The sequence below is a fragment of the Sciurus vulgaris genome (genome assembly GCF_902686455.1).
Source record: "Sciurus vulgaris genome assembly, chromosome: 1".
NCBI classification, from domain to species: domain Eukaryota; kingdom Metazoa; phylum Chordata; class Mammalia; order Rodentia; family Sciuridae; genus Sciurus; species Sciurus vulgaris.
In genome coordinates this window covers 147,649,204-147,670,042 of record NC_136461.1, presented here as the reverse complement: position 1 = coordinate 147,670,042, position 20,839 = coordinate 147,649,204, and the positions used below count along the sequence as shown (strand labels likewise).

Below are 20,839 nucleotides of genomic sequence, written 5' to 3'. Positions count from 1 at the left end.
TCAACCTTTAAAAAGAATGATGAAGCTTTGTTTGAATTGACTTCAGAAGATCTCCGAGACATATGAAGTGAGTAGCATACTAGAAAGATAAACACGGTATTTATGGCTTTTAATTATATACAGGTAGTTGGGAATAGGAAGCAAATGCAACTTCAATCATTTGCTCTCTATGTTTCCATGTTGAGTTTTTACAACACACTCATGTACTTATATTATTCTGATAATTTCTTAAGATGAAAATAACAATAAATGATACCGAAGAGAAATTTTGATGACTAGAAATATGTTAATCCTACTAAAAAGAGCTAACATACTTAGCACAATGTGCATGGCACTGAGTTAAATGAATATAAAATGCTTCAATTTGATTCTTACATCAAACTTAGGAATAGATACTATTAACAGACCTGTTTTATAAACATGTACTAAATGCAATCTGCAGTTCACATGACTTAAGTGTTTTTTGTTTATTTTTCTAATTAATTCCAACGTCTCATTTAAAAAATCCAGATTTCTGTCTGCAATTTAAAAAAAAACCTGAAAGATGTGCTATACTACACTACCATTTCTCATGCACAGTGGCTGCCCTTTACATGGGGCATACTTTCTGCAGTTCACCACCGTGGCCACTTGGCACAATCCAGTAATTTTTTCAAAAGCTGGGTCTCAGTGCTAATACACCTACCTACTCACAATGTGTCCTTAAACCTTTTCTTTTCTACCCTCTGTTCTATTTTTTTAATCTGAAACATAAATAATAATATATACCTTAGAGAGTTGTTATGAAGATTAAGAAAGATAATGTATGTGATATATATAAACTTTTAGAAAAGTACTTGGCACACAGGGCTCGAGAATGTTAGTTATCATTATAATTTTGCATGCCTACTTGCCTGATCTCTGTAAGCATCTCAGTTTGCAGTCTCTGACTTCACATTATAAAATGTTAAGTGAAAAATTACTATGGTATGATTTCAAAGCTTTGAAAATGAAAAAGAATGTCCATGTTTAGTTAGGCAAAAGCGTAACTCCAACAGGAAGGAAATCCACATAGCAAGCTAAGATAATAGTTCTCAAAAAGACAACCTTCATCTTATTCATCTCTACCTCTATAGTTGATCACTATTCCAATATCACCTTAGGAAAAATAATGCCACCTACAAAATTGATTTCCAGCCAGGCATGGTGGCAAATGCCTGTCATTCCAGCAGCTTGGGAGGCTGAGCAAGAGGATCAAGAGTTCAAAGTTAGCCTCAGCAAAAGGGAGGCACTAAGCAACTCAATGAGACGCTCTCTCTTAAGTAAAATATAAAAAAGGACTGGGGAATGTCTCAGTGGTCGAGTGCCCCTGAGTTCAAACTCAAGTACTCAAAAAAAAAAAAAAAAATTAACCTCCAGGGGATTTCTTACACTTACTGACTTAATAGTTCCAATTCAATTTCATTCAGAGGTTAACCTAGTTATGTGGTTACCTATTTGCCAGTCAAAAACATAACCCTTGCCCTTGTACATGATCTCCCTGCATTAAAGCAGACATCTGAAGAAACAAATACTAGGAAAATTTCACTTATCAATCAAATTTAACACACTAAAAAAAAAAAAAAACTTACTTGTCAAATATAAAAAGTCTTCTTTAATTCAAAGTCCCTTCTGGAAAATCTTCATCCTGTGAATATTTTATTTCTTCTCCACTGAAAATAAGTATAATTAAAGGGCATATAATCCTTTAAGATCGAATACTAAAATGAAACTGAAATCACCTGTTAGTCACATGTGACATTCTATAATCAAGTGATAACAGTATGTATCATCATGAATACAGTACACCTCTTTATAACTACCTGAGAGGAAGAAATAACATGGTTCCTTTGTACACTCACTAGATTCTACCTTTTCATTGTATTTTTCAAATAAATATTAAGAAAATATGATTTGCCTTATAACATATCCAGGAGAGAGTCTTAAGTTAGAAATAACTCAGATAAGGAATTTACAACGTATTATTAACTTAGTCTACCTATGTTTTCTCAACCTATATACCTTCTCAAACACTAAGAACCTAAGAACATATAACTGTTGCTCCCTATTCCTGTATTAGCTCTCTGCACCTGTAACAAACACTGAGATAAACAACTTATTAAAAGATTATTTTGGCTCATAGTTTTGGAACTTCCAGTCTATGATCTTGTGGACTCATGACTATGTTGGGAACTGGAGTCAACTCTTCATGGCAAGAATTGTGTGGTAGAACAAAGGTGCTCATCATATGGAAGCAAAAGCAAGAAAGAGACCAAAGTCCCACAATCCCCTTCAAAGGCATGCCCTCAATGTCCTGAAGACCTCCCTCTAGGCACCCCCAACTCTTAAAGGTTTACCACTTCCCATAGTGCCATAGGCTGGGAATTAAGGCTTTAACAAATGGCCTCCAGGATATTCTAGATCAAAGTTAAAGCAATTCCTAAAATAACAACTATATTTCTTCTAAGTTTTTTGCTCAAAGACATTTACTATCTAATATAACATCTAGTTGATGAAGTTCTGCCATTCCTTTAAAAATCAGCTCTAGCCAGGTGCAGTGGCACACACCTGTAATCCCAGTGGCTCTGGAGGCTGAGGCAGGAGGATTGCAAGTTCAAGGCCAGCCTCAGCAATTTAGTGAAGATCTAAGCAACTGAGCAAGACCCTGTCTCAAAATTTTTTTAAAAGAGGGAAGCCTGAGAATGTGGCTCAGTGATTAAGGGCCCTTGGGTTCAATCCCTAGGACAAAAAAAAAAAAAAATCAGATCTAACCCCACTACCTTTAAGTTTTTCCAAATCTTCCCCAAAAATGAGACTCCCCTTCCTCCTTGCAATCCCATCACCTTAGCTGTGCTTCCAGGATTTATCCACATATGCTTTAAAATAAGATCATGTATGTTTCCTTCATGGTTACAATCATCTAGAAAGCAAAAACTAGATAACTCATTTTTAACACACCCCCCATATTTTTACAATAGTACCTTGCATGTTGTAGGCAGATAATAAATGACTAAATATAACTGAACAGAAGGTAAAATCTTTGGACTTATGTTTTGAAGAAAAACTTACACTCCAAAATTCACACTGCTAAATATATCCACAAAGACTCAATTCTGTATTTTTAGTCTACAGCTCTCTTCTGAGTTCAATTCATATATCCAAGAGTCTTTGGATTCTTTACCTGGATATCCCACTGTAGGGATTTCAGGTCAGTCAATGTACAGAGGAGCAAAAATACTTCGAGTTGAGCACACTCCTCGGGATAAAAGGGGCTCTGTTTGAATGGCTTAGAGATGCTCTGCAACTCCTCTGTCCTTGAGGCCTGGAGATATTATCTTGTTATAATAACCTTTGGTAGTAGTGGTCTCTGAGAAGCAAGCAAGTTATGTGATCTGCACCTACACAAAGCTAGGTACTATATAACCTAGGTGATTTGATACAATGCTGGAATAGATAATAAACTGGACTGGCTTTTCCGGAGGGGACTTCTTGCTCTTTGCTATACTGTGTGCTTGCCTCTTTATTAGCTCTCCCCTTAACCCTTATAGCTGGACCCCAATTAACCATTACAGCTGGTGCCCAAACAGGGACCCTTCTGGACATGTTGACAAGAGAAGGGGTAGCTTACTGCCTGGAACAGGCTTTGACACGCATCACTCATCGGCTGGTACCAATCCCACTGGTAAGCTATAGGGAATTCCCTGTCTGATGCTCAACGTCATCATCAGGCTGAACTTTCTTATTTATTTTGTAAGGCTAAACATACTGTAAGTAATGCTGATCTCACTGCTTTGCTATCTGAAATAGATTCATGCTGTCCATGGTACCCGGAGTGTGAGTCCTTAAGACCCAAAGATTGGGAAGATATAGGTAAAAAATTGCATGAGGAACCAAGGGCTCCTATACCTGTGTTACACACTTGGTATTTGTGTCGAGACACTATCTCAAAAATAGCCTTGACAGAGCTACAGACTTCTCCAGTAGTCTCTAAGACTGAAGCTTTTTCTCAGTCCTCTCCCTGCATTCCCATTCCTCCCCCTTCTACTTTTCCTCCCCGCAGTACAGTCTCATTTGTCTGACTGTCTTAGGCAGGCGGCTGAAGGAGGAGAAACTCAGACATTGGCTATCTGCCCCTTTAGATTAACCAATGCAAATCAACCAGAATATGAACAACTGCCTTTTGGTGTGTTTAAAGAATTAAGAAGGACAGTGTTGGAGAGTAGAATTAATAGTAATTTTACTCTTAACATGATAGAGGGGCTGGGAATGGGTTATACCTTGGTTCATAGTGATTGGAAAGCATTGGTGAAAATGGTTACTTCTCCTGCCCCAAAATATAGTGTTTTTACAAGAATACTCTGATTTAGCTCATGTTCAAGCTGAGGATAAGGCTCAAGGAAATGTTAATATTGCTTATGATAACTTGTTTGGTGTGGGGCAAAGGACATTACAACAACAAGCTCAGTTGCCTGCAGCTGCCATTTCCCAGATTAGAACTTTAGTTTGTAAAGCACGGAGGAGGATCCCAGACACTCGGGATCCTTCCGAGTACTTTGCTGTAATTCAACAAACCTCAGGGGAGCCTTTTATTAATTTTGTTAACCAATTGACTAAATCTATTGAAAGACAAGTAGACAATTTGGAGGCTGCCTATATTCTGACCAATTGGTTTATAAAAATGCCAAGATTGTAAGGAAGTAATGAAATCCATTTACCATAAAGTGGATACTACACTTTCTGATTTGATAAAGGCATGTCAAAATGTTGGGACTGAAACTCATAAAGCTCCTTTACTGGCTGCTGCTCTAAAGCCCCCTGATAAACTTTGTTACAGTTGTAAAAAACTTGGCCATCTTCAAAAGGACTGTAAGATTAAAAAAAAGGGGGGGGGCACAAAAATGGCCCAATCAGAAATGTCCAATCTGTCATAAAGGATTTCACTGGGCTAATCAATGTAGATCTAAAACAGACATGTTGGGAAACCCAATTACCGGTCACCTCCTGACCCAGGGCCAAAGGAGGAGGAACACTTTTCATCTGCAGATGACCCAGATGTCTCCTTCACAGATGTTTCCAGTTCACAGAAGCTCCTTCCATAAATTCTTTCATGCCACTAGAGGGGGCACAGGAATAGATTTGATTACTACTGAGGTTGCTCAAATACGTCTCCCTGGAGAAATCTGTAAAATTGCTACCCAAATTCAAGGACCTCTACCTAAAGGTACCTTTGGTTTAATTTTGCCCTGCTCTCACAGTGCTAAAGAAGGAAGATTTATAATTCCTGGAGTGATTGATTCTGATTATACTGGCATAATATACATTCAAGTTTGGTCTCATATGCCCTTAAATCTCCCCAAAGGATCCTCCATCGCTCAATTAATTGTCAGCCCTTATATTACTGCCAAACAACCCCTAAATGAAAGAGGAAATGCAGGATTTGGTTCCACTATTATAGGAGCATGTTTACCTATTACTGAAAATAGACCCAAAATTAACCCTTTCTTTAAATGAACAGACAATCACAGGGTTATTGGACACTGGTGCTGATGTTACAGTTATACCTGTCTCAATGTGGCCCCCTGTAAGGGCCACCCCAGTTTGGGGTCATAGGAGCAATAATGAACGGGTATCTAAAAGTTCTCCATGGTTGCGATGCTCCACCCCTTCCAACCCACAGCAAGTTATTACTCATATTCAACCATACATTATGGCAATTCCCTTTCCTATATAGGGCAGAGACATCTTGCACAAGTTACAAATGTCTATAGAGTCACCCTTTTTTATCGGGGCCTCTGCAGAATTGACCTCCTTTCCGTTTAGGTGGAAAGTCACCACTCCCATCTGCGCAGAACAATGGCCATTGTCTAAGGCAAAGGTGGCAGCCACAGAGGCCCTCATTCAAGAACAATTCAAGTTATACACCATTTTTTTCATAAAAAAGAAATCAGGGAAATGGAGAGTATTACAAGATTTAAGAGAAATTAATAAATGTATACAGCCTACGAGTCCACTTCAATATGGACTGCCTAACCCTAATTTAATCTCTCAAGATTTTTCCTTATATGTAATAGACTTAAAAGGCTTTTTTTTTTTTTTTACTATCCCTCTTTCCTGATGATTGAGAAAAATTTGCCTTCACAGTTCCTGTTTTCAATCATCATAAGCCTACTGATATCAGTGGAAAGTTCTTCCTCAAGGTATGTTAAATAGCCCCACATTATGTCAACATTTTGTAAATAAGGCTATTCAGCCTTTCTGATGATTATCCCCACATATTCTTATTTATCATTATATGGATGATAATTTGGTTGCTTATAGAAATACTTTAACTTATTATACTTATAAGAATACTTATATACTTATAGAAAATACTTTAACTAAATTATAATACATTCTATTACAATCTGGCTACAGAATAAATTCAATGACAACTCCCTATTAACTATTTAGGACATAAGATACTCCAACATTATTCTATTTCTCATATTCCAAAATTGACTCTCTCTTCCAAATTCTCCTTAGTTCATTTGCAGAAATTTTTAGGACATTTAAATTGGGCTTGACCATATATTTCTTTAACTACTGATGTGTTGTCACCTTTTTTTTCAGCTGTTAAAAAAGCAACATAATCCCACCAGTTTTTTCCAGTTAACTCCTGCACTGACTACAGCTCTTCAGCGTGTTAATGAGAAGTTATCTACAGTTCTTACAGACAGACTCCCAACACTCAATGTTCCTTTATCTCTAATAATCTTTACAGGAAAGCCTTGTGCCTTTGCTGCAGTTGTTGCCATTCACAATCAAAACTTAGAGTGGTTATATTCTCCTCACTTTTCAGGAAGAAATGTTCTCCCTTATGCTGATATGTATGTTCAACTGATCTCAGATGGTCCCAATTTTATCTCTTACAGGAACGGACATTCATGTACTTTATCTTACTTATGAAAAGATTTAACATTTACCGTATTTACAATTTTCTTCATTTTATCAGGCTGTCTTAACTGATTTTTTAGCTCCTATTGTTTTCCATGCACCTCTGGATGAATACGTTTCCTTGTTAAATCTCTCATGCTCCTTCTTCTATAATCTCCATTCCACTTTCCAGTGGGATTACTGTTTATACTGATGGAGGAAAACAACGGGGTGTAGTATCTACATTCACTGATAATAAACGGACTGTTTACTACACATTGCCTCAAGCAGAATTAGCTGCAATTATTTTGGCTCTTCGTATGTTTCCCACTGCCTTAAACATCATTACAGATTCTCAGTATATAGCCAAACTGATGCCTCATATTTCCTCTGCAATTTTGTCACCTCATTTGGACTCTAATCTGTTATCCCTGTTTATCACTCTTCAATCTCTTTTACAGGATTATACAGCTCCAGTATTTCTTGCTCACACTAAGTTTCCTGGACCACTCACTGAATGAAATGCTCATGCTGATGCTGCTATAAAATCACTTTATCCTCTCTTTTCAGATGCCATGGATTCACACAACTTTTTTCATCAAAATGCTCATTCCTTAATGAAACCTTTTCTATTTCCTCTCAATCAGCCCGTTTCATCTTAAATAATTCTTCTCATTGCACACCCTTTCATTCCCCTACTTGGGAAACTGTAAACCCTCGAGGTTTGCACTCTAATGCCCTCTGGCAGATGGATGTAACTCATTTTCCTCCTTTTCACCCCTATGCCTTCTTACATGTTACCATAGATATGGTCTCAGGCCTTATATGGGCCAGTGCACATCATTCAGAGAAGGTCTCAGTCTGTATCTCTCATATGCTCCTTTGCATTGCCACCATAGATAAACCTCATCATTTAAAAACTGACAATGCCCCTGTTCATACTTCTAGTGCCTTTGCTCAGTTTTGTAATCAATGGAATATAAGTCCCATGGAATTCCTCACAATCCTACTGGACAGGCCTTAGTTGAATATGTACATCACACGCTTAAGACATGCCTTTTAAAACAAAAACAAAAAAGGGGACCTAGCCTTACTCATGTTAATAATGCTCTCAATAGTGCCTTGTTCATAATAAATGCTCTTAATGTACAGTATGAATATGATACATTTCACTGGTCCTCTGCCTTGGACAGTCAGTTTACCCTAAGGAACCACTACCTAAGATTTATGTAAAATATCAATTTCCACCAGATCCAATTTGGTGGGACCATGTACCTTTGATTACTTGGGGGAGGGGATATGCTGTTGTTCTTACTCCTCCAGGTCCTGTCTGAATTCCTGCCATATGTGTGAGACCAATCAATCATCATGAGTTGTCATCGAGGACTTCATAGTTCAAGTCCCAAATTCCATTTGACCCTGGATGAAGATGACTCTGATTCAAGGAACCCCCAACAAGAACAAGAGGTCCAAGAGACCATCTGTCTTCTAATCATCTAGTGACTTGGGGGGATATAAAGAGTTTAACAACATCTGCTCAACAATTGCTAGCCCAGATAGGTTTAGAGTGTACCCCAGAAAACTTGGTTATAGCTCTGTTTGCCAAACTTACCCAAAATTCTATAACTATGCTATTAATTGTGTTATTTCTCTGTTATTATATCCCTGTTGGTGGTGTCCCTGTACAAAAAATTGTTTCATCTTTGGCTTCCCACACCCATTATAATATTTGGATCTGCTTAGCGGAAAGTGTTAATTCTTCCGAGATTTGCATCCGTCAAGACGTAGATATGGGAAGCATACTGGGATCTTGCCTTCTCCCTGTGTCCCATCCTGCTCATGAAATAGCTACTATGACAATGTTTTCCCCTAATCAAAGCATACAAAATCTGTATCTTATAAAGATTCCTATAATTGGGGGACTCCTCAGTGTACAAAGCCCTCCAATGCCATGTGGCCTCTTTAAATATGACTGATACCTGTGCTGAAATTCAAAATTATACTCATAAATGTGTGTCAATGGGATACCCTTCCTTCAATTGCTCTAATGTTGAACCCATTTTGTATGGAAATGGACATAGCCCTTTACCTCTGGGATGGTTCTTGTCCTGTGGGACTTATACCTCTAACTATATTCCAGCTAACATATCACATGGAACTCTTGTTTAAGTAGATTAACAGTGTTTCTCCCCTCTCCTCAGGATTTAATAGGTCACCAGCTCAACAGTTACATAAGAGAGCTGTATACTTAGATAAAGATTGTGATGATTCGATTCATCTATCATCGAAAACAGAATTTGAAGCTTTAACTTTCTCTTTAGTTGGTATTCCTGTCCTAGCAGTAGGAGTTTATAAACAGACAATATAGCTTGCTTGCGCTATGGTAAAAAATATAAACTACACATCAATGGCAATTTCTATGCCTAATGAGGAACAAAAACATCGTCATCAAGCTGTTTGACAATAGAGCTGCTATTGATTATTTGTTGTTGTTACATCATAAGGGATGCCAAGAATTTAACAATATGTGTTGTTTCAATTTAACTGATAATAGTACCCGTTCAAAGGGAATTTTGTCATCCTAAAGACATTGTAGAGAAGGTACAACAAGATGATGGAGGTTGGGATTTATTAGATTGGTTAACCTCATGGCTATCAAATTTTATATGGATCAAACAGCTTTTCATTGGAGGATGTTTATTGACACTTGCCTTATTATGCTGTGCTTGTTTTTGCCAATGTTTGCCTTGCTTTCTCCCTCCACCTTCTTTGAAAAGAAGACAAGTCATATCTATTCAAAAGGCCATACAAAACAAGAAAGGGAAGTTGTAGGGATTTCAGGTCAACGTACAGAGGAGCAAAAATACTTCGAGTTGAGCACAATCCTCAGGATAAAAGGCGCTCTGTTTGAATGGCTTAGAGATGCTCTACAACTCCTCTGTCCTTGAGGTCTGGAGACATTATCTTGTTATAATAACCTTTGGTAGTAGGGACTCTGAGAAGCAAGCAAGTTATTTGATCTGCACCTGCACAAAGCTAACTGTACTATGTAACCTAGGTGACTTGATATGATTCTGGAACAGATAATAAACTGGACTGAATTTTCCAGGTGGGGACTTCTTGCTCTTTGCCATACTGTGTGCTTGCCTCTTTATTAGCTCTCCCCTTAACCCTTATAGCTGGACCCCAGAGATTAACCTTTACATCCATCCCACATTTACCTCAACTTCATCTTATCTAAACCATGTTCACTACCTATTCTGTTTTTGCTCTTCTACTGTCTATTGTATAACCCTACACGTCACTTGACTTGTAATTCATTTATTAGGCCCATTTCTTCATCTGACAATGAGGACCTTAGCAATGGATTAAATCAAAATAGAAAGCGCCAGATATTCTAGTTTTCAAAAGGGGGAAAGGTAAGGGTGACGTTTCCCAGATTCCCAGGAAGAGCACCGTGATCCAAAAACCACAATTCTCTTCTGTAAGGTTACTGACTTACCAGCACAGTTCTTAAAAAGGAAGGAGGGAGGAAGGTAGTTTTCCATACGAATGGCCATTAATTGATGGCTATCAATAAGTAACTATGGATGGGATGAAAATGACTAACAGAAGATTTTGATAGTTACTGCAAGATTTTTTTGTTTTTTGGTTGTTTTGTTCTGGTACCCAGGTACTGAACCTAGGGAAACTGAAACACTGACCCACCTCCCCAGAAAATGTTTTATATTGAGACAGAGTCTAAGCAGTTTAGAGCCTAGATATCTGCAAGCATTTTTAAAAAGTATATTGATTATCTATCTTACAAATGATATTAATATGACAATTTCAGGTACACTGTTTGAAACACTTTTCCAGTAATGGTGCATTTTTGAGACACAAGACAACTTCTCACACATAACAGGTGTCTTTCAAACAACCTGAAATATTAGATTACTGCTTTATAAAATACTTCTAAGCAAAAAGCAAATTGTCTTTCTTCAGGAAAAAGACTTTTTTAAAAAAGTCTCTTCCTCCGAAAAAAATGCTGAAGATTTCTATCCTAAATTTTAGAACTAAACATCCAGAGTGTCAGTTGTTCATTCGTTTCTTTTAAAAACTAGATGGGACAGTGGCTATGTTCTCCATCTCTTCGGGGGTAGCAGTTATATACAATTGTGCTAATTTGATGGAATTGATAACAGGATCTGTGCATTTTCTCTTAGTTTATAACTCAATTTTTTAATGGGAAGCAGTAGTTAATACTAAGGCAGTTAATACTCAACCAATTAGAAAACGACTCATTACGGAGCACAGAAGTCCCTTCCAATGTGGCCACAAAAGCTCTTCCCCAAGTCCAACTCTCCTTTCCGGGGAAAGTGGGTAACACAAAGAGGGAGAGGCAAATTCCTTCAATCTTGCAGACCCGGCAAGTGTTGGCGGAACATAGGAACAAAATCCCGTCACTTAGGCAAACTTTGTTTTTCAGATACGAAACGGAGACAAAAATAGTTCCTACCGCTTAGGGGTTTTGAGGATTAAGCCAGATGTTTGTAAAAAGCACTCAGCCCAGCAGTAAGCACTCATTAAGCATTAGCTACCCCTATTTCTTATAAAAAGATACGCGGGCTATTCTGACACACAAACCCCACTTCTTAAAACCCTGACTGGCAAGCCTTCCTGGGACTTGGTAACCTGCCTGCTCCTTGCTTCATCACAAGCTCTCCCAAGTTAAAATGTCTCTCATCAATTCGAAGCCACTCGCCTGCCTGGGCACAAGGTCCTGCGACGGAACAAGACCCAGCCAGGGCCAGCTTCCCACCTCGCCTCAGGCAGCTACAAACCACGCAGCCCACGAGCTGCTGGCCGCCGCCTACGCAACCCGCGCGGCGTCACGTGACCTCGGGCCCCGCCCCGCTGTCTGGTCTCGCCCCGCTCGCGCGATGTCACGTGATCTTTGGCCCCTCCCTTGCCCAGCGGCCGATCCCCCTTGGGGCGGGTTCGTGCAGGGAAATGCGATCGCTAGCCCCGCCCCTCCGGCCTGCTTTTTAGTTCCTCGCTCTTGTTGCCTAATGCGCGAAGAGCCGGCTGGCCGCGGAAACCGAAGATGTCTGTTACGCTGCAGCGCATCGAGCGGCTGTCCAATCGGGTAGTACGCGTGTTGGGCTGTAACCCGGGTCCCATGACCCTGCAAGGCACCAACACCTACCTGGTGGGGACCGGCTCCAGGTAAACGTTTCGCCCTTCCCCCACAACGTACACTAGCCGGCAGGACGGTGGAGCTGGGGCTCCAACGACTGCTGGTCCTGGGCAGAGATTGAGGGAGAGCGGCTTCTAGCCCCTTGGTGGGCAACCCCAGTCAGGACCGCATGCATATGCCACGATCCCAGAGCTCAGCTGAATTACAACCGCCCCGGGTAGGAACCTCTAACCGAGGCAGAAATTGTGAAAAAAATAAAATTTTAAAAAGACTTATGCTTTTGAAACCCGATTTACTTTGCTTAGTGTTGAATGCCAGGGTTCGTGCTTAAGCTGTTCTGGAGGTAAGACTCCAAGGAAGCACTTAGACCACTTTGCTTTCCTTACTGCCCTTGGTGTTTTGGCCAGAGTACAACTTCCCATCACAAAAGCTTTTATGTTGAGGCCACTTCCTTAATTCAGCAGCAGAGGGCAGGATTTTCTTACTTCCAACTGATTTGAGTCTAAAAACCCCTGGCTTTTGGGAAGGAGGAACTGACTGTAATTTTGGTTTTTATTACAATTGTGACCAATATAGGTCATTGAGATTTCATTTGACGTATCTACTGCATTTCACTCTCTTTTCGGTAACTTAAGAATTTTAGAAGCTGCAGGATAGGAAGGACTGGAGTATTTGCAATCAAGTAGGCAGGAGGTTAAGTCAATAGTAAACAGGCAGGGTCAGGTAGATAGAAGACCTTCAAACTCCAGAATCCAGGAGGACAAAAAATTAAGCTATCCCTAAGCCCAGTAAGTCCACAGACATTCTCATCTCAGCATATACCTAAGATGAAAATTGTATAGTCAAAATTACTCTAGAAAGTCTCCTATAGTACCATGTTGGAGTTCAACGAATGGTCTTAATAAGTTCAACACAACTTACTTTCTTCCCAACCAGATGACTGGTTCTGTTTGAAAAATGAGATTAAATTGCCTTGTATTTAGAGGCCATGTTGTATGAAAAGTACCTACTTCTTTAAACACTAGAATCCCACTCAGTGGTAGTGTCCTCCTGGGTTCAATTCCTAGTATCAAACCAAAAAAGAAAATTGAAAGACCTTGAGTATTCTGGTTCCCACCTCCTCATCAGGCTCATCTCAGACCTCTCATGTCAGCCGTGCTGGTCTTTCTGCAGTACCTCAGCAAAGCTGTATCATTTCTGCCACTGGGCTTCTGTGCATATCTACTTGTCTGTCTCCATCTCATCCCTCCCTTCTTCACCCAGCTATCCTTAAGCATCATTTAGAGTACATTTGAAATAGTTCCTTAGGGAAGCCTTCCCTGATCCTTTGGACAAAGTAATACACTGTCTTTGCACTCCATACTTTTGATGACCCTTAGCTCTGCAGAACGTAAGTTCAGTGAAGATATTAATTGCTGTATCCTCAGCACCTAGCATACAGCCTTGTATAGCAGAGGTACCTCAGTAAATGTTTGCCAAATAAATAACCATTCTTTACATATTCTCTTAATTTTTACTATTATTCTAGGACTTCTGGATAACTACAGTTTTAGTTTGTCTTCCTCATTCTGGTCAGGCCCGGATGCCAAAATGTATTTCACTAAAGCACCTGCTGTGATACTTAGTATTACAAGTGCTCAATAAGCATTTGAATCAACAAATGATTGCCCAATTTCCCAGAGTATTTCCACATTCCTTCTCTGCTCAAGAATCTCTGAGAGCTGCAGTTTAAATCTTTTGTGTCAAAACTACATACTTTGAGGGCACATATTGTACCTTATAGTAGGAAAAGCAGTCCAGAAGAGTAGAGTTAATACTTTGGACTCTGGTTACCTAGATTATCATTCTGCCTCCATTTACTAGCTGTGTGACTTTTAACAGCTACCTCTCTAAGCTTTACATTCCTTACCTATGCAATAAGGGCTATATAGTACCTAACTCATAGTTATGTTATGAGGATTCAGTGAACCCTATGAACATCAAAAAAGCAAATACTAGCATGTGGAAACAACATTAGCTATTTATCACTTCTGCTTTTCTTATAACACTGGTTTCATAGGATATTCACAAAAGGTCTTATGATTTTATAAGAGTGACAGCAAAGTTGATCCCACTAACTTTCTGTGAGTTAAAGAATTTTTTTCTCCATATAGCAGTTTATTATTATGTGCCTACTATGCATCAGGCACTGAGCCCTACTGAATAAATAAATCAGTCATAGACCTATACAGATTGATTTACATTCCTGGGCCCATTATCAGTTTACTTGCATTTGCAGAATGAACTCCGGAGATAGGAGATATTGCCTGTGACCATGAAGAATAAAAGCAACCAACCCACATAGAGATGATACTATCTCATCATCTGCAATCACTGTTCATAGGCTTTACAGATAAGATAAATATTTAGGGAGGAAACAACTTTGTTTTCTAGTCTAGAACTGAAGTTTTATTTTTGTCACATGAGAAGTGATTCTAGGTGCTTTCCCAGTCACCTTCCTCCCAAGAGGTAACAAGTGTCCTGGGTGTAGAAGTCACGGGAACTTGTACCTGAACATTCATGCTTCCCAGCACTGCCTCTTGCTAACTGTAAGACCTGGAACAAATTGCTTAACCCTTCTGAAGACTAGTTTTCATTTTGTTTTTTGTTTTTTTCTTTTTCTGTAAAATAAAATAATACCTCACTAGAGTTGATCAGAGGATCAAAATATAATAAATATAAAAGTTCCCAATGGTTTAGTTACTGTGTTGGTATAAGATGTTATCTGTATGACCGTCTCATTTTTTAGGTTTTATGGCATCCAGATACAGTTTCTGTATTCTAAATAGGGTTGTGTTTATTCCAGGACTTGTGAAAGGCTTATTATCTTTACTTTGTGTGTCCTTTCTTTGCAATCCCAATTTTGTTAGACCAAGACAGGACCACTGGGAGACCTAAAAAAGGAGGTCCAGGAATCACATTCTCTAGTGCAGTCTAGTGCCTGCAGTCACTCAGACTTTGCCTTGCAAACAGGCAGCACAGGCATTCTAAAAGATGTTTTCTTTGCTACTGGATTTTAGTAAATAAGCATGTTAATCCTGTTAATTTTGGCATGATTTGATCAGCATAATATGATTTGGTCTTTAAAATATGGAAATTTAAATTCAGTTTTCAGTTGCCAGATATTTCAAAATAGAGTGTCTTGAGAGGAAAGGAAGACAATGATTTTTAAAATAATAATAATAAGGGCCTTTGTGGTTTAAAAAGATTTGAGAAGTCTGCATCTGAAGCATAGAAGGATTCCTCTCAAGGGCCAAAAGACCTCCTAAATAGTCCAAGTGACACTAATTAAGGGGCAGCAAGAATTTGGGATAAACACCAAAGAACCCCAAATGCACAGACACAGCCAAAGTTTAGAATTGTAGGCAAGAGAGTATTGTAAGGAACTACCATACATAGTATTACAGTTTTGTGTATTTTTAATGTAGTGTGACTAAATGTATGCAGGGACAAGCATTGCACATTGTGTTGTAGATAAACAAATAGATCCATAAATTGCTTCAACCACATGAGGTCCCTGCCTCATGGGGTTACTTTTATAGAGTGGTAGAGAGTATGGAGGTAGACAGTAAGTAAATAAGCATGTAAATACATGTTAAATGATAATAATTGCTATGGAGAAAAAGTAAGGGAAGGAAAGTACAAATAATATCAAAATTTGTGACCCAAATCAGACTCAGATTTATTCCCTCCAGTGATTAGTCTTGGGGAACTATCGTTCCCTTCCCTTCCACATCGATTATTAAAACAAAAATATCCTGTCGAGTGTGCCATCTCTTCCTTACATTTTCACTACCAACAGGATCTTACAATGTTTCCTCGGACCTGTGTAACACGTGGTCATCCATCTCCAGTTCAACACTGTATTCCTAGTGATTCACTACTCTGCAAAACCCAGGATGTATATAGTGGCCCCCTGACCATAAGTCCACTGCTTTCCTCCCCAGAGAGAGACCTTTTCTAAATTTGTGTGTTAATTGATTCATAACAACATATGATTGCTCATGTTAATGGAAGAAATGTTCAAATCAGATTAAATTTTATCTCCTCAAACATCATTTCTTTAAATGGTGAAAACTTTTTAAAGTCCTGTCTTCTACCTTTTTGAAATGTACAAGACATTGTTATCTGTAGTTACCCTACTGTGCAATGGCATGCTAGGGCTTCTTGCTCCTGTCCACCTGTAACTTTGTATAAGGTCAGTGTGTTTCTTGCATTTTAATGCTCTGTAAAATGCTTTCTGTCACCTGTTACTTTCATTGTTTGTTTTTGGTCATATACAACTTCCCCTTCCCACCCTCCCTATAATGTAACCAAGTTTGTTTTTCTTGCTTTCTGCAAGAAATAAAGGCATGGCAAGTTGTGGGTAATCTGTGAACAGTTTCCGATGAAGTAATGAATGATGCAGAATTTTCATCTCTCAGTCAGACTAAATTGGTAAGGTGTTACTGTTGAAACTGCATGGGTAAATTGGTGAAATGGTTCGTTCTTAAGGAAAATATCACTGACTTCTTTTGCTCAGGAAAACAGAGAAAGGCTCACAAACACAAACAAAAACATATTTATATAACTAATGGGATTGTCTAAGTAATGAAATATAACAGCTCAGACCTTCCCCTATGCCTTCCTACAGCCTTTTTCACATAAGAGTACAAATGTAAAACTTCAGTGTTAGATTAGGTATCTAATACAGAAGACCAGGTTTCTTTTGGATTACTACTGAATCAAATTCATAACTGTGAGACATTTTGAGGGCTTTGTAAAAGATCTGGAAGGCAAGGTAGATGAGAACATATATTCTGGCCTAGGGTTTCTGGATTTGAATGCTGATTCTGTCATTTATTTGTGGAGTAATACTGGGCAAGTTACTTAACTTCTGAATATAATGAAATACCTGCCTTGAATAGTCACTAGGAGGAATACAGTGGGAACAGTGCCAAGCTTATGTTAGTTACTGTGTAAGTATTCAAAATTACTGATATTATTCCTTGTGCAGTCTTCCTTTTAGATAAATTTGTTTCAAAGAACTTGCTTGCAGTACTATTAATATAGTTAAGCTAAAGTAACATGTAGTGGTTTCCAAGTATGTTGAAAGCAAAACTATCGCACAATTTCTTAAATGTAATATAAATTATCTATGTGAGAAATATGCTAACATTAACCCAGTGTTCCAATTGCATGATTATCTTCCCCTTAATTTTCAGGAGAATCCTCATTGACACTGGAGAACCCTCAATTCCAGAATACATCAGCTGTCTAAAGCAAGCTTTGGCCGAATTTAATACAGCAATCCAGGAAATCATAGTGACTCATTGGCATGTTGATCATTCTGGAGGCATAAAAGATATTTGTAAAAGCATCAGTAACGGTAAACAGAAAATATTTATAATATACATTGAAGAAAGCTATGTTTGGGGAATAATTTATAATTTAAGGTATAAACCATTTACTAAGTACCTTTTATTTAAATGGCACTTTTAGAAAGTATTAATTCTGTGACTTGAATACTGTCCCCAGCTTTTTTTCTTTTTAGTATTTTTATTTGTAGATGGACACAATACCTTTATTTTGTTTACTTAGTTTTTTTAATGTGATGCTTGGGATCTAACCCAGTGCCTCATGTGTGCTAGACAAGCACTCTACCACTGAGCCACAACCCCAGCCCTGTCCCCAGCTTTAACAAAAAAGGAAAAGAGGGCTGGAGATATAGCTCAGTTTGTAAAGTGCCTGCCTCGCATGCACAGGGCCCTGGGTTCAATCCCCAGCACCACTAAAAAAAAAAAAAAAAAAAAAAAAGGAAAGGAAAAGTCCTGTTTTCTGTTTCTAAATCCTCTTCTCCCTCTTACTGTCCTCTTTTTTCTCTGTGATAAAGGACAGTTTTAATTTAGTCTTTTGTGACAATGACTGCCTCACACTTAATAATAACTGACAACTATTGAGCATTCACTGTGTGCCAGGCACTCTGCTAAACAATTTGAGCCGTTCAGGGTACTGCAAGGAAGATGCTGGCTTTGTCCATGTTCTAAACAGATGGATCTCAGGGCTTCCATAACTTTAAAGCAATTACTCAAGACATACTGAAATTCAGACAAAATGTCATTGTATTTCTCTCTCTCTAAAACCTATTCACCAACTCTCTCCTTGTTCCTTCATCCTCTCATCACATACTTCTCCATTCATTCATTCTTTCATTCATTCAACAAATATTCAAGTGACTGCTATGTGTCAGGCACTGTTCTTGGCTCAAGAGACTATAGCAATGAAGAAAACAGACTGTGCTCTCAGGAAGCTTTCATTCTGCAAGAAGAGCATGCCTAATCCAAAAATCCAAAACACTCCACAATCCAGTACTTTTTGAGCACCAGCATGATGCAACAGTTGGAAAATTTCATGCCTGACCTCGTGACAGGTCACAGTCAAAACACAAACACACTAAAAACTTGGTATAAAGTTACCTTTAGGCTTTTGTATAAAGTATATACCAAGCATTAATGAATTCTATGTTAAAATTGGGTCCATCCTCAAGATACTTTATTATGTATTGACAAATATTCTAAAAATCCAACATCTGACCCACTTCTGGTCCCAAGCATTTCAAATAGGGTATACTCAACTGGTAGTAGAAAAAGTAATGGGTGTTGGGAAGAAAAATAAAGCTATGCAAAGAGAAGATGGAAAGAGTAAAGTGGAAGGAGGAAGGGGCTATTATCAAAGAATGGACTGAGGAGAAGGGGTGAGCTCCTGAGAGGAGAGCACGCCTGAGTGAGGGCACCGCAGGAGCAAAGAGGCTGAGATAGGAGTGTGCGTGGCATATTCAAGGCATGACCAAGAGGTCAAGGACTTCAGTCCACACAAGGATGTGCATGTGCATTCAACTAGTATTTTTAAATATTTGCAAGGCTTTTTTTAGGCCTCGAGACTATAATTAAGAACAAAATAGTCTCAGCTACTATGCCCAGGATCACCAGGCTGCCAGTTATAAAAACTTTCAGCTGGGTAGGGTGGCACCTACCTGTAATCCCAGTGGTTGGGGAAGCTGTGACAGGAGGATTGTAAGTTCAAAGCCAGCCTCAGCAATTTAGCAAGACCCTAAGCAACTCAGCAAGACTCTGTCTCTAAAATATAAAAAGGCTGGGATGTGGCTCAGTGGTTAAGCACCCCTGGGTTCAATCTCTGGTACAAAAAATAATAAAAAAAACTTGCTAACCTAACTTTCTTGCCCTCTTTCCTCCTTTCATCCAAACCAAGGAGATGCTGAAAGGACTCATAATTTCTCAGCCTGATGATTTCTCAATTTTCCTTTTCCTTCTCTAGTAAATTCACCCATTAGATTTTGCGAATTAAAAAAACTGTGATCCTTTTATTGCCAAGTAGTAGTCCCATATATAAATATACCATGATTTATTTATTCATTCACCTGTTAGTGAACATTTGACCCATTTTCTTTTTTTAAAATATTTTTTAGTTGTCAATGGACCTTTATTTTATTTATTTATATGTGGTGCTGAGGATCAAACCCAGTGCCTCACACATACTAGCACGTGCTCTACCATTGAGTCATAACCCCAACCCCTGACCCATTTTCTTTTAATTTAAAGTTTTGGGTTCCATACAAAATAATAAATATTAGATTTCCTATAGTAATATAGGTATACCTAAAATATAATATGCCTAGGTAGTAGATTACCTATTCAATTGATGTGAAGAAACTAGAAGAGAGAATTGACACTGCTTTTTATAGCCACTGAAATTTTAATACATTGAGAAATGACTTGTTGTATTTCTTACTGGACTTTATTGAAGCTATACAAGCTGCTGCAGACCTTGAGATGCTGGGCATTAAAGTCATACAGAGGTGTCTTCCAGAATCTTCTCCCAACAGTTCCATGTTATTTCTTCATTCTCAAAATCCTTAATCACTAACTTGCTGGTTTCATTTTGTTTTCAATTGTTTACTTTGTTCCATATTTCTTTGCAATTTTGTTTAATTATTGGTAGGGCAGAAGTGGTTCAAGAACATTACAATGCTACAATATTTGTATAGACCACCCCAAAAATACAAATGCCATTTACAAGATTTCATGGGAGAATACAAAAACTTCGAAGCAATCTGCTTACTTGGGAACTCTTAGTGACTTACAGGAAGTCATCATTTTACTAGGCATGAGGACTCTAGTCCCATACAGCTTGGATATTTTGGTTTGTTTTGGTTTTGAATAAATCTTGTAAAATACATTTTGTTATTTGATAATTTTTAATTATTTTCCAAGTAAAATTGAGTCTCTGCCACATATTTCACAACTAAGTCCTAGGAGCAAAATGTTTGCATCTATGCTATTCAGTTAGAATGTTTTTATTAGAAATTAGTATACATTGATGGTATCACATTTGCACTAGCTTAATTGATAAGAATTTCCAATGATATTATAAACCATTATTCAAACCTTAACAAATGACTAAGAGCTATATAATAGAGACAGAAAGTAAATGAGTGGGTTGCCAGAAGGGAATGAGCAGGGAGTGATTACCATTGGGTTCAGAATTTCTCTTGGGAGCTTCAAAAATTAGATAGTGGTGAGAGTTGTAGAATTTTTTGACTATAGTTAAAACCCACTGAGTTGTATACTTTAAAGGATAAATTTTATAGTATGTTAATTACATCTCAAAGTGATTATTAGAGATATTATATGA

The 20,839-nt window shown here is 38.3% G+C and overlaps 2 protein-coding genes across 9 annotated transcripts in view; one reads left to right on the top strand and one right to left on the bottom strand.

The window, feature by feature from the left end:
- Nucleotides 1-11,805, bottom strand: part of XKR9 (XK related 9) — a 30,093-nt gene extending 18,288 nt beyond the window's left edge. For 3 of the 8 annotated variants that reach the window (XM_079105980.1, XM_079105983.1, XM_079105985.1), the window contains exons 1-4: nucleotides 6,378-11,805; nucleotides 5,010-6,341; nucleotides 1,611-1,691; nucleotides 6-79 (exon numbers count right to left, since the gene is read on the bottom strand). The gene's annotated coding sequence lies outside the window, so the exon portion shown is untranslated. Of the gene's footprint in view, nucleotides 1-5; nucleotides 80-1,610; nucleotides 2,758-2,798; nucleotides 4,069-5,009; nucleotides 6,342-6,377 lie in introns of those variants that run through there. The other 5 variants (XM_079105981.1, XM_079105984.1, XM_079105978.1 and 2 more) reach the window with 5 other exon arrangements.
- Nucleotides 11,806-11,954: 149 nt separating this feature from the next.
- LACTB2 (lactamase beta 2) overlaps nucleotides 11,955-20,839 on the top strand; it is a 31,421-nt gene continuing 22,536 nt past the window's right edge. The window contains exons 1-2 of the mRNA XM_079106081.1: nucleotides 11,955-12,138; nucleotides 17,353-17,516. Coding sequence (XP_078962207.1) covers nucleotides 12,017-12,138; nucleotides 17,353-17,516 — 286 coding nt within the window. The 5' untranslated portion in view covers nucleotides 11,955-12,016. The remainder of the gene's footprint in view (nucleotides 12,139-17,352; nucleotides 17,517-20,839) is intronic.